The following is a 13,828-nucleotide window of genomic DNA, read 5'->3' as shown; positions in this document are numbered from 1 at the left end:
TGAGCACTTCCTTCATCTGAGCTGGCTTGGGCTCTGCTCTGTGCTGTCATCACCGTTGCACTTTGTACTTGAGCATGCATAGGACTGACTAATCCAGGCCTTGATGAAATGTTCTGAAAGATCTCTCTCTCTCTTTTTTTATTTTTATTTTTATTTTTTTTAAATTTGTGTGGAGTTACGTGAGTCCTTTGCATCCAACACACGCACAAGTATCGATCTCCAGTGTCTTGGGCCCATTTGCCCTATTTACACCAACTTACTCTTTTACTCTTGTCTTCAAAGTCTTTTAACCAAATGTGGATCTTTCTAATCACACCCAAATCAGGAATTCACATATTAGGCTTTCAAGATAGGAATACGCACATGGATTTATTTGCAACTAGTTTCAAATCTTGGAAGGGTGACTTGGTGCAAATACATTTGTAGTATAACATGTTGTTGATGTTATATCTTTTTCCCCCAGCATTGCAGAATGTAAAACTTTGTAACTAAATTGTGCCAAGAGCTATAATTCACAATTTCATCAAAGGACAAGTCTCCATATTGCTGCCAGTCTCTTTTAGGGTAAATGTTCTGACAGTGAAAGGAGAGAGGCGTTCAGAGTAGGAAAAAAGATGAAGCCACTAAAATGCAAATTTTATTCACAGTTGGCATGTTTATAAATATATATATTACATTCTTACAATCTACAGTACATTCTAAATATAGAGGGATTCAATCTAAGTGGCTGTGGGAGGGTGGGTGCGTATTAAACAGAGCAACCTAGATTCAATGACAGGAAGAGACTTAATAATAAAAGGGGGGCAAGGAATCACTCTGGAAAATAGAGGAAAACTTGAAATATAAGCTGGAATTTAGTTAACACCTTGGCACTTTGCCACTGGTCACCGGAGACTGCTTTTGGACCACACAAAAAATACATGTCAAAATGTCATGGTTTTAGGGCCGGAGGGTATAGCAGACTCAAAGGGAAATCACTGAAATCCTACCATATGTACATCCTTATCAGAGGAAAACAAAAGATAACCATCATTTCTGGCAGAAATAAATTTATCTATTGAGTTTAGCTGTTCAGATTTCAACAGAGTTGGATGTACAGCACTCCTCTGTGACCTTTGGGTGCCTTCTAAACATGCTGAGCAGGGGCCTAAAGAAGCATGAGCAGGAGGAACTGAACAACCTGACCTCCTGAGTAGGGGGAGAACAAAGAGACAGTTGCTGCTTGTGTCTGAGTTCAGCACAAGTTACAGTTACCCTAGAGAGAGTGGCCAACTTTGGTAAATGGCAGCATGTAAAGCAAGTACTGGCTTGGTACCAAGTGTCCATGCTGGGTGAGAGCGCGCCACGGAGAAGCGAGTGTGCATGGAAGGGAAGGGAGAAGCCACCGCGCTCCCAAAGGTGACTGATGCTAGCAAGTGCCCTCAGAACACCAGACGGGGAGCACTCCTGGAAATGGCTGGGAATATAAATTTGAAACAGGACAACCAAAGAAAGTGGGCTTTTAAAAATAGCTTTTTCTCTCAAACTTTCCAAAACAGACCTTCCTTTGTATGAGTAGTATTCTGAGTGTAGGTTATATCTTCTCCTATCTTACAAATTAAGAAATACTGAAAATTGGCTGGCAAAGTTTATTACCTTGGCATCTACTTAAAAAGACAGTTTCAGTTTTAGCTGTATATGTGTATCCATTCTCAGTGCTTGGGAGGCAAACATGCTGGTTTGTAAACAGCCCAGTTACTCTATTTTCCCCTCCACATTCTTTGGAAACTCATGACTTTGCAGCTCTGGGAGCTGCTTTGCTCACACTGTTGGTTTGTGTCATCTTTAAATTAATGTTCTTGGATGGATATTCTCTGCATGTGGCTTGAATGACATGCTGTCTTTGTTGATCTATTTATTCTGAGACCAATTTTTTGCTTTTAACCAAAGCTTGGAATATTGAACAGTAGAGCTGTGCGAACTTTGTAATATCCAAACTGCACTGGAGTTTGTTATATTTATTGATTTCCTTGGAAAGCTCAGAGAGTGAGACCATATTATTTTGCTAGGTTTTTTGTCATGTTACCATGCATCAAAAAATCTCACACATCTCTCACTTCCGTCTCCGAGCACAGAGAAGACTTGAATTTTAAGAGCTGTCCAGGATCTCTGCTCTCCCAGCTGCTTTTGGGTGGCTTTTGGGGGCTCCATGGAGTTATTATCCACCAGCTGATTCTTGTTATCAGTACAACATTTTGCCCCACTACCCAAAATTAAAGGCAGAAGGTGAGTGAAAAACAAACAAACGAACAAACCAAACAAAAGAAGTCTTTTGTGTCTCATTACAAATTTTCATGTAATCTTTCCATATAGTTTTTAAGTTCTTTGCACTCCCCCAGGTCCATATCCTGGCAAACCCATTTAATGTCATCTTCACTGCTCATCAAGATGGAGTTGACAGTTGGGCATCCATCATCAGAGGAGATGGTGGTAAAGGTGGTGAATTTAACCCGTTTCCTCTTAGAGGTAGGAGAAGTAGTTGGTTCACTTTTCTGTTCTTTCCCTTCAGTGAATGTGGACTCAGTAGACCTAAAAGCTTGTCCATTAATATTTTTGGGAGCATTTGTGTTGAGGAGATATTTGCTCTCTTCATAGTCCACTCCTCTGTCAATGGCTGTAATACGTTCATCTTGTTGAGATGAGAAATTTATGTGATTCTCCAGAAGTTCTGTCCTGTTGCTCAGCCCAACCCAATCATGAGAGTGGCTCATGCCCTCTTGTTCTTCAAAGGGAACTTGTTTGTTTCTGTACTTCAAAGCAAAAGTGACACAATTGATAAGGAAGACCAGAATTGCCAGGCAAAAGACTCCCAGCAGAGCGTACATTCCTATCTCCAGATCGCTGAGTCCCCTGGGGGTCTGCACAAGGTCATTCTCTTCCAAGTCTCCGTTGCTTCTCGGCAGATCCACCTGTGCAGGGAAGCTCGTGAAATCTATTGGGATGTTCTGCAGATGACTGTCATCGTCCAGGAGGCTTTCTCTGTCTTCTTTTTTACTTAAAATAGACTTTTGAGTGGTGGTCCCTTTGCTTTGCTCTTGGCCCATCGAGGAGCTGTAATACTGGCCATCTGGCCCAGCTCTCTCCTGCAAAGTGGTTTTCTGATGCCGGTCACTGGCATGATTTTCTAGGTGGACACCACTTCCCCTGTGTTTACTATCGCTGATGTTAGGGTTGGCATCACTCTGCCCAAACTTCACTTTAATGCTGCCACTTCCAACAGCCAGGACACTCCTCCTTTTGGATTTCTGGCATGATTCACTGATCACCATCTCCACCTTCACCAGTGTCCCCTGGCCTTCTGTCTCAGCTGCAATCACGGGCCACTTGAATTTGGGGTCATGGTGAATGGAGACCACCTTCTCATCCAGAGATGTAGCTGACAAGGAGAAGTCTTTGGAGTCATAAATATCCAGGGGCATGACAGATCCATCACTGAACTGGATCCAGCAGCTGATGGCTGCTTCCTATTTTGTATAAAACAAATATACACACACTCAGAATAAATGCTTAGGGAAATATGTTCTGTCCCAGTCTATTTCCTCCTCCTCACAAGATCCATATACCATTTATAACCAGAAAAGAAATAAAAGGGAGAGCAAGAAAATTAATGCTAAAAGAAATACTAGTTTAAAACACTCATTGATAATAAGATTTGTTTCCCCAAAGGTGCTTAAAGGAGCTGTATCCCCTGGGCTCCACAGAATCTACTTCAGCATCATAATAAATTGCATGTCAGAAGGCATTACCAGCTACTGAGATCATTTACTGCTGTATATTTAAATGAAAAAATATATTACATTATTTCTAAACTGCTTAAAATACAAAGTCTCCTCTTGTTACACACAACACATGTTAAAAAACACCTAATATAGCAAATAGACCCATACATGACTCCGTACCTTAAGTCTTTGATTTTTGTCTCTCAAATGAAGTGTTTTATGCAAGCAGAGGAAACAGATCAGTTGCTTTTTGAGGAAATGGCCAGGATAATTTTCACGCTTGTTAGCAATTAAAAGCAAGACAATAATGAAATTTAATCTTGTGTCACAGCAGTACAAATTGTGTACTTCAGAGTGCAAGGAGGTTTACTGAATGTAAATGGGACAGACTTGAGTACCGGTTCTTTATTTGCATGTGCAATGTGTAGGGTTTTTGTGAACCTTGATTTTTGGTTTTTAACTAAGACATTTTAAAGAATTCTTATATTTCAGAAAACATGTGCTCAGCTGCTTCTGAAAATCAGGTCCTCTAAGGACTCTCAAGCAGCTATCAAAACTTGCTGTGCTACCTGAAAAACTCTTGGCACACACAAATCATTTACAGGCAAAATTCAGCTCCACGGGACTCCAATTCCTGCTTCTGTCTGACTTGCTCTGTTTCAGCTGCGCTACTTGCACCTGATTAATCACTGCAGAATCCACCCCAGAAAGACTCCTGGCTTGATGAGTGGATTCTCCTGTGTCTAAAAAGATGTACGCTCTTGCCCAGAGGGAGCCAGGCCCACCTTGCTCTGAGGGGGATCCTGGCAGACAACCACCCAACCATCCAACCAATAGATTTATAATCCTACTTGCTGAAAGCATGGTTACAGGAGTCTTGTTTCTTTAAATAAACCGTTTTTTTCAAACAGACTGTATTTACATCTTAACTCAATGTGCACACAGAGAATAAATATTTATCATTATCTTTTAAATAATTTCAGCACATAGTCATTTACCTGTTCAAATCACAGAAGACAGGCCTCTAGTCTTTTGAGATTGTGTTGTGCATTATCTACTGGCCTGATTCTGAAATCCTTACAGCCATAAAGCTCCCTGTGCTTCAATGGGAGATTTGCTTCTATCTCTATTTCAGGACTGAGCCCTAAGACTTTGCTGACACTGTCATAAATCCCGGCTTTGTGTTTATTAATCTTTGGATGTTTCTTGAAGGCTGCATAGAATTTATATCATCGGCTCTCATCCTCCCACTGTGTTGCTTAAACCTGCATAATCGTTTAATAATTTTGCATTGCTCTGCTTATAGGGACTGTTCTCTGTAAATCACGTACTAAACAACGGAAGGAATCAGATGCCTTTCAAAATGGAGTCGGGCCTTGAAGAGAGGAGGGTGCAAACTTTCCTTGCTGGTTTAATACTGATCTGATGTTGTTCTGATACCCCTCTATCTAGAGAGGCACTCATCTAGACTCCATTTCTGGGAACAGAAATGTCATAGCTGGGCAGTATACTGGGACTAAATGCCATCGAACACAGCTTTGGGGCTGCTTTCAAGGTACTTCGTTTAATTCCCCATGTCAGCAATGGATTAGCTTACTGACCTTATTTCTAGATGCCTGGCATTGATTTCTTAACTCCTGAAAGACTATGGAAGCCTGATTTTTATCACCCTATAAAATGGCAGTTATGCATTATTTCTCATCTTGCATCCCAAGCATAAGACCTTATGATGAATTAACGCATCTCAACAGTTGGCCAGATTTCAAATGTGTGTGCCGCACTCATTTACCTTTAAAGCTCAGAACATGTTTAAGAGTTAAGAGCCCAGCTCATCCTTGATGTAAGTCCGAGAGTGATGGATTTGGGTTAGAAAAAAAGTTTAAATTTGAAATGTAGACAGAAGCACAAGGACAAATATCAAACAGGAACTGATGGAGATGTGGCAAAGTCCAAAAGCCCTCAGTAATTGTGCACAGGGACTGTGCCAGCATATGGATGGGTCAGCATGAGGATTTAGATCTGTGAGAGCATGAACAATGCAAAGTTTGGCTGAACCATTCTTAGAACCAGAAGACATAAAAGAGGACATCTGGTATCGCTCATGGAGCAACCTCATGGCAAAGGCAGGAACAAAGCTAATGGGCAGTGGAGAGAAAACTCTCACATTTCCTTCGGGCACATGTTAAGATTTATCATGCCAAGAGAGCCTGGGAAGGTCTGAAAGGTCTGACTGAAGAGAAAGGGAGCATCATATGATAGTGATCCCTAATATAGGGACTAAGAAAAACAGGAAAAAAAAAAGATTTATGAAATCATGTATCAGGAAATGAGTTGGTGCTGATTCATATTCTAGTAATGAATTGGAATGATAGGGATGTTCCTCAACTATTTAACATGGTTACAGGAAGTAAAAAAGGATGAAGCTTTTGGCAGTATGCAAAATACCTTCTTCTCATTTAAAGATGGACTTAAAAATTTGATTTAGTTGCCTGTGTTAGGAGGCTGAACTCAGAAATGTAGCTGGCAGTATCTGCTCTGATCTGGTTAGTGCTGGATGGGACAGAAAGGGGTGTGTGTGTGAGGTGATTTCTGCTGCTTATTTATGACACATCATGGAGTTGCATGTGTTATTTGAGGGATGCAGCCAAGACAGATGGGGCATGCTTATTTGTTGACTCGTGTTGCTTAGACATTGTGCTATTTTTGTGAGATCTTTGTTTCTCTATTAAGGCACCTGGTGGCCTTCAGACAAAAGTGCCCATATAGAAAATGTTTTATTAGCCTATTATTAACAAAAATCTGCTTGATCCCATCAGCTTGTAAGATTGGGTGTAGTGAATTAGAGCAGTGTCCTTCCACAGTGTGGTATATGTGAGCAACAGTACCTGCTTCGGAGATTGGAGCAACTCTTGTGCTACTGCTGTAGCAAAGATAGCCTTATTGCTTCCAGGACTCAGCTGCAGAGAAAGTGATAATCCAGTTACCAGCTGCACTCCCAGATCAGTTATTGTCACCTTCTCATCCAGGACTGTCACTGTCTTCTCAGCTAAGATAGCATCTGAAAGGGGGGACAATATCTGAAAAGAAAAATTAAAGTTAGCTGCAGCCATTTTGCATAGCACCAAGCAAAACTGCTACACAAAGATACTATTATATAGACAAGTGATATTTAATAGCCAGAATTACTCTTAACAGACACTATTAAAATATGATTAAGAAACAGCTAGTCTCATTTTACGTATTCTGCATCAATAGGATGCTCATAACGTCTTTTACCAACGTAATTGTAATCAGCTATGCTACTCACATCTGCAGTGATAGCCACACCTGTTTCAGATGCATTAAATATTTTAAATGCAATCTTCATGTGGAATGAAGAATTCAATGGAATTATGTTTCTAATGACCATGTTTTTAGGTAGTATGTATATAATGAAATCTATAGATTTATACACAATCCTTAGAATAAATAACAGTATTACCTCTCCCCTTGAAACAAAGGCTAACATAAACATATTGCTACAATAAACACTCACGGTACTGTATACAGAATTGACAAAGAAAGCTTGTTTTGTTAAAAAATATGCATGGAGGTCAGTGCACTGAAACATGACATCCAAAGATGTTCATTAGCAAGCAAGTTGAATTTAATGATCCATATAGGGTACAGAGCATTTTTAAAGCACTTTATAAGAGGTATTCCGTAAATATAACTTGCACTCAGCCTTTTTGCCTCGGATCTTTCTTCCCAAAGGTTTATGTGCACTTGTGGAATCATTATAAATCTCAGAGCTTTGGAAAATCATTTAAAAAATCTAGAGATTTTGCAAAGTCATAATCTCTAATTCCATTTCTCCAAACCTGACAAATTGTGTTGTTGACAATTGTGGTTGTTATTTTCTGGTTTAACAATTTGGAATGATGAGTATTTTTTTTATTTTTTTTTTTTTACTTGTGCTTGTTAACTTGTTTTCTACTTTGTGGTATCACTGGAATAATCTTTTTCTTTGTGCTCCGTTGAGAAATTTGTGGCTCCAACTTCTGTTGCTAACACAAGAAGCTGCTTTACTGCTTTACACCTGATCAATACCTGGGTTCCTAAAGTGGTGGGTTAATGGAGGAAAGGGAATAAGTAATGAATTTTTCCTACCTGAATTGTCGTCATTCCAAGCTCCTGTCCAATCAAAACCTGTCCATCCTGTAGCTTAGCAATTCTTGGCTCCTCCACCTGCATGAAGTCACTCACCAGGTCGGTGATGTCAATCTGCCAGTCAGAACCCAGTAAGTAGCTCAGCTGGCCTCCAGGGTCCGAGGCTTCGGCTACAAACTGCGTGAGCACTCGTACCATCGCATGTTGGTACTGAAGGGTGCATCCTCTTCCCTTCCGTTCATCCTCTTCTTCATCATCACTGTCCCTGGCTGGTCTGGAAGGACACCAAGAGTCAAAAATTATCAGACATTGGTGCTAGGAGAGTTTGCAACAGAAGAGCTATTGCTGGCATAAGTCTGCAGCCCGGACGGTGGAACAAAGGTCCATTGCCCCCTCCCATTGCTCTGTTTCAGTTTCTGTCAGTGCATTTCTGAAATCACTCAGGTGATTTTAACCCCACTTTAACCCCATTTTAACCTCATTTCTCTTGCTTGTAACTGAGGCCTTCAGGCTGCCTGGGTCTCCAAAACAGCTGCTAAAATCACCAACTGTCTTGCTAGCTTCACTACTACATTGTCCTCTACAAAGCTCTCTCACATGATTCCCAATGTTAAGTCCTTACTTTCAGGACACCTGCACTTTTTTCACGCTGGATCTTCCCATAAACATCCTGGTGTTGCTATGGAAATCTCTGTCATACGTACTTACATATCTCTTTCTGTATGACATTCAGGTTGAAATCACGTTGCCACCAAAATGCCCATCTCTCTGCTCTGGTACTAACAGAAACCTGGTAATAAATGATGTCTTCATAGGTAGGAGAGAATAGCAAGTGTCTACTTCATCCATTTGTTCTTCTGGATCTTAATAACACTGACAATTAAAACAAAGTCTAGATCTGCCTACATATGTTCTCTGTCCTGTCCTCACATACCACTGACTTGTGGGTGCAGACAGTTATCCTCAAAGCCCTACTCTAGCAGTGCCATGACTTTGGGACTCTCATCAGTGTCACTGGACTCTACAGCACTAATATGAAACAAGCAAGCACCAATTGTGCCAATAAAATGAACAAATTATGTGGCAGGACCTGTGAACCAGGCTGGAGACCGGCCAGCTGTGGCAGAGCTGGTCCTTGGTGGTGTCTTCTGCTGCCCCATGGCTGACCCTGCCCAACTTGGCCAGCTGGCTCTTTTTGTCTCATTCACTAGCACTATAAAGGGAAATTGATTTCCAGCATAGGCTTGTGCAACCTGCAGCTTCCATTTCCTTCGTAAGTCCAGTGCAGAAGCCTATTGAATAAATGTCTGGTGACCTTCAAATTCACACCGGAATTGCATTAAGGCCAAATAAGCATGTTCAGATCCACTGGCCCTGACAGGTCTTTGGCAAGTGCACAACCCATAATGAACATCCTCTAATGAAACCTACCTCTTATTAGAGATGATGGGGACTCTCCATCCCTTGATCTGATTTAGTTCTGTGTCAGAGACCTCTATCTGCAGCGGGAGACGAGGAACCCAGACTGTCATTTCTAAAGGGGCACTCAGATGCTGGTAAGTAAAATTAACTATGACATTCACTTTGCCTTTCATTTCCTTTCCATTGACAAAGACGTAGTCACATCTGTCAGAAACCTGAGAAAAAGGAGAAAGAGAAAAAAATTAATAAGTGTCTTCACAAATTATAAAGTACACTACATGCTGGGAAAGTGAGTGGGAGGAAGAGAAAGGATACAGGTTTAAACTAGCTCCAAGTTCAGAGGATGACTAGGAATAACAAGAAAAGTGCCTGGTGTGCCCTTAATAGCCTAGCATCATTTTAACAGGCAGGCTTTTTTCTGCTATAAACATTTCTAGTATAATCTAAGATAAAAGAACAGCTTCTTTCTGTCCTTAATTTCCACTCCACACTAGGATAGTCCTAGTATAATGGCACTAAGAGAGGATTTCCCTCTTCTCCACAGAGCTCAGCCAGACTGTACTATCCTCCTCTTCTACTTTGTGGGCAGCCCATGGAGTACCACTTGCAAGTGGGGAGGAATAGGTGGGTAACTGCCTGTACATCTAATTCAGCAGGAAGCATATTTCTCTTGTCAACCCCAAACTGGTTCTTCAGGAGTCCCATTACGGGTGCCAAAGCATGAGCTGGTCACATCAGCCTAATCCTACTCACTGGGAAGGGGCTCTCTGATGCCCAGTGATGTTCATTGGGGCCAAACAGCTTCATCTCCACTACAAGCCTGACAAAGGTCTTACACAATGTTCTGCTCAAGCTAGTCCTGATGTCACTTTATTACCTGCAGCTCTGGACATCAATATTGCTGAGAGTTACTAAATCTCATTCAAGCAATTAGCGGCTATTGCAAGCACCTAGGTGAGCTGACAGGACCTGTTCATTATAGCTAGTTAAAATATATGAGTGAATGTACGCGTCGAATAATTTATTAACTACCACTTTACCATGCTGATGATCTGAAGGAATGCTCTATTAAAACCCTGAACTCTTCACAATCCATTACCAGCAAGGCCATCTATCCCATTCTGTGGATGTATTTAATATTTCTGACTCCAAAATGCATAGTCTCATCCTCATCTGAATTTAATGCCATTTTCTACTTTTCTGTTTAAATGCTAAATGAATTTAAATCGTATTTAAATATCACCAGCTTTTGTGGAATAATTTGCATTCCTAATATTATTATCTTTAAACAACAACAACCCCCTTTCAGACAGTTCCATAGCAAATCCATTTCCATCCTTGCTTGTCTGAGCCTAGGTAATGTACCAAAAAAAGGTTATCATGACACTAGCAATGCTTCCCTTGCAAGCATGGGCTGTTTTAAGGTCAAAATCTTATCATTGCCATTGGTTTCAGCAGGAAAACATCAAATCTGTTTACAACCAGGATTATGTTTTTAGGGATATTCTCACATTAGCATGTTTTACAGGAGCTCTTGAAAGCTCCTATCCGGATCCAATCTCACTGTGCTGTACAGCAAACCCAGTTGCTGCCACAAAAGCCTCAGAGCATGGGGGAATGTACCATAAGATCAGGGCCTCACAGCAGGCAGGTGAGCAAGGGGAGTCCCAGCTCTGCCTGAGCACGAACCACTGGCACAATATCCTCTTCATCATAATGCTGATCCAGTCTGGCTGAACTGGGGAGGGTAAGACCTTGCAAAACTCTGGGAAAAGCTTCAGGTGAGCCTGCAGAAATGTCTATAGGAAAAGCTGGAGGCAGGAGCACATCATCCTTCTGGGAGCAGCATGCCTGGGCGGGAGCAAGAGAGCAGACACTGTCCCTGCATCCCTGCAGAAGGCACGCTTATGTGAGTGTCACACTCCCGGGGCAAGAGCTGCATCCTACTTCCCACCTGAAACATCTAATAAGCTGTCCCACAGGCAGGAAGTCAGAAGCCCTTCAGGCAGTGCCTGGTACATCTGCTCCTTTTCTCACCCCATGTTACCTTACTGTTGTAAGTGAACAACTTCTATTCCTTGCTGGCACTGCACTTATCCCTGTTGCCTTTTTGTATTTTAAATGCTGCTCTCAAACCAGACAAATCTCCTATGTGCTAACAAGCTCTGTCTGCTGCTTTCTACCTTCCCTCTTTTCTCTGGGATATTGGCGAGAAGAGAAACTGGGCAAAGTCTCAAAGTGATGATTTCCACCTGAGAGGCAGCAGTTCGAAGTGGAAAACAAGGTGGCCCTGAGGAAAACAGTCAGCCTGGGGGCTGATTGCCCCAAGGTCTTTCACTTGCCTTTGTGGACTGCAGGCTGGACCACACTTACAAGCAAATGGCCTGAAGACAAGGATTTTCTTTCATGGGGCATGGGGCCAGGTAATAGCTTCCAGTGCCTTCCTCACCACTTCTGCTTCCAGCTAGCAACACCTTGTGTTTGTGCGTCTTACCTAATTAACGCATTAGGCTGTCCCCACGGGTGATCAACCTAGGGCTGAAACCATTTCCTAATGATTTAAGGGAAGAGGTAAACTTCTGTGCCTTGCAGACAGAAATGCCAGCTGAGGTATGCTTCCCAACCCGCAGTGTCCTCTGCAGAGCACAGCACCGAGCCCCTGCAGCCCCACTCCCCAGCAGCCCTCTTGCACCAGGGCCTCTGGCAGGTGACCTACCAGGCATCCTCCCACTGGGTAGAGCCTCCCTGCCTGAGCAGTGGCTTTTGAAGCATTCCTGCACTGCACAGGTGGGACTTGACTGTTGTTTTCGTTGGCCTGTGTGTGTGTGAAGAGCAGTTCAGCACGCAGGGGCTGGAACAAGGCTGAGACTCTCCCAGCCAATACAGATAACTGCTGCATTACTCTGGTAAGAGATGGGAATCAGGCTCTCAGATTTTAGATTCATTAATGCTCAAGCAATAGCAAGAGAAAGAACACTTGGCAGGCAAAGAGACTTCAGTTTCAACTTTATCCGGGGTTATTAAAGAGAGAGAGAGAGAGAGTTAAAAAAAGAATCCAGCCCTAAAAACCTGCTATATGAGTGATTCGAGAAATACCATGACCTTGTGCTTTCAAGATTATGATTTGCAAAACAAACTGATGGTCAAGGAAAAAATGACTAGGCTTGAGATACCCGCTTGCTCCTGTTTCCCTTTCTTTAAGTGAAGACAGCAACAACTATGAGCTCATTCAGTTCCCAGCCAGCCCTTCACTGTTTGAATGAATAAGCATCACTGTTCTGCTGCAGTTTGCATGCAGTCCTAACAGAGCAACATCAAAACATGGTGCAAAATACAGTACATTTTCATAAATCAGGCCAGGACATTCAGAAACAGGTCATCAATAGAAAGGCAGACTAGCCATGCCTGTGTTACTGCAGACACATCCGAACCATTCATCTTCCAGCACAAGAGAAAGAGTAAAAAGATGTAGAGAAGGAAGAAACATCGAGCTTCTGTCTCTTTTGAGACTGAGTTTTCTAAGCTGTCTGTTGGAAAAGAGTGCATATTTTGTGAAACAACTTGGATGGGGCTCAGCTGAGGCTCTGCAGGACAAATATGCACATGATAAGCAAAGAGCTGCCAAATGCAGCTCAGCAGCTGGCAACCTCCAGGCAGTCCCCGGGGCTGACACAGGCTGCAGGAGCCCCCAGATCCCCCCTCACACCCACGGGCTTCTCCACGGTGGTGTCGATAGGGGCAGCCCAGGGGAGCTTCTGCTGCTGCTGCCTTTTTGAGCCTGCTTGTCTCCTTTCAATCTGGAATGGATTTCAATCCCTCGGTCTGTCAGGCAGCTCCCTTTCTTCAGCGTTAATTCACATAAACAGCCTTTAACTCCCAGCCATCCTCCCTGTCCCCCAGTCCTTGCTTTACACGCCTTGCCATGCACAACAGAAATGGCTGCGGTTCAAGTTTATTAAACGCATGGATGGAGAAAGCGCCCATACCCTTGGATATGTGTGCACGAGTGTGTGAACGAAAGCATGTCTGTACTAAATCAGCAAATAGCTTCCTGAACAGCCTTTTATTATGGGAATTATGGAGCTGCAAAAGCTTTGTCCCCAAACAGACAGATTTCAGAAAACTACTAAAGACATTACAAAATGCAATAGGGCTGGAGCAAGGTGGGTGATTTGGGGAAAAGCAATGTGTTTTGTTTCCAAAATCTTGGGACTCCTACCCATAAGTCCTTTTCCTTTCCTCCTGCCTCTCAGCTTTGACCTCTCAGGTGTGGCAACTCCAGTTTTCAGGAAAGGTGAAAAGGGCTTGAGAGAGAAGGAGTAGATTTTGTTTTACTGCTAATGTAGTGCTGGAGCACAGCTCCATGTGTTGTGGCCACTATAATACAAGGACATTATAATGCTATTAAATCCTTCTGGTGCTGTGCTCCCTTGCTAAAGCCTTTCTGGGCTTTGTGTCATGGGAGCTTTTCACACAACTACGCTGAGCTGCCTTCCATT

General features: G+C 42.5%; 1 protein-coding gene across 3 annotated transcripts in view; it reads right to left on the bottom strand.

The window, feature by feature from the left end:
• Nucleotides 1-294: 294 nt before the first annotated feature.
• TMEM132D (transmembrane protein 132D) overlaps nucleotides 295-13,828 on the bottom strand; it is a 250,603-nt gene continuing 237,069 nt past the window's right edge. For all 3 annotated transcript variants that reach the window (XM_040577231.1, XM_040577233.1, XM_040577234.1), the window contains exons 6-9: nucleotides 9,339-9,544; nucleotides 7,908-8,181; nucleotides 6,644-6,835; nucleotides 295-3,503 (exon numbers count right to left, since the gene is read on the bottom strand). In XM_040577231.1, coding sequence (XP_040433165.1) covers nucleotides 2,322-3,503; nucleotides 6,644-6,835; nucleotides 7,908-8,181; nucleotides 9,339-9,544 — 1,854 coding nt within the window. In that variant the 3' untranslated portion in view covers nucleotides 295-2,321. The remainder of the gene's footprint in view (nucleotides 3,504-6,643; nucleotides 6,836-7,907; nucleotides 8,182-9,338; nucleotides 9,545-13,828) is intronic.

The sequence above is a fragment of the Cygnus olor genome, chromosome 17, assembly GCF_009769625.2.
Source record: "Cygnus olor isolate bCygOlo1 chromosome 17, bCygOlo1.pri.v2, whole genome shotgun sequence".
NCBI lineage: Eukaryota > Metazoa > Chordata > Aves > Anseriformes > Anatidae > Cygnus > Cygnus olor.
The sequence above is the reverse complement of the archived record's forward strand: the minus strand, read 5'-3'. Positions and strand labels throughout refer to the sequence as shown.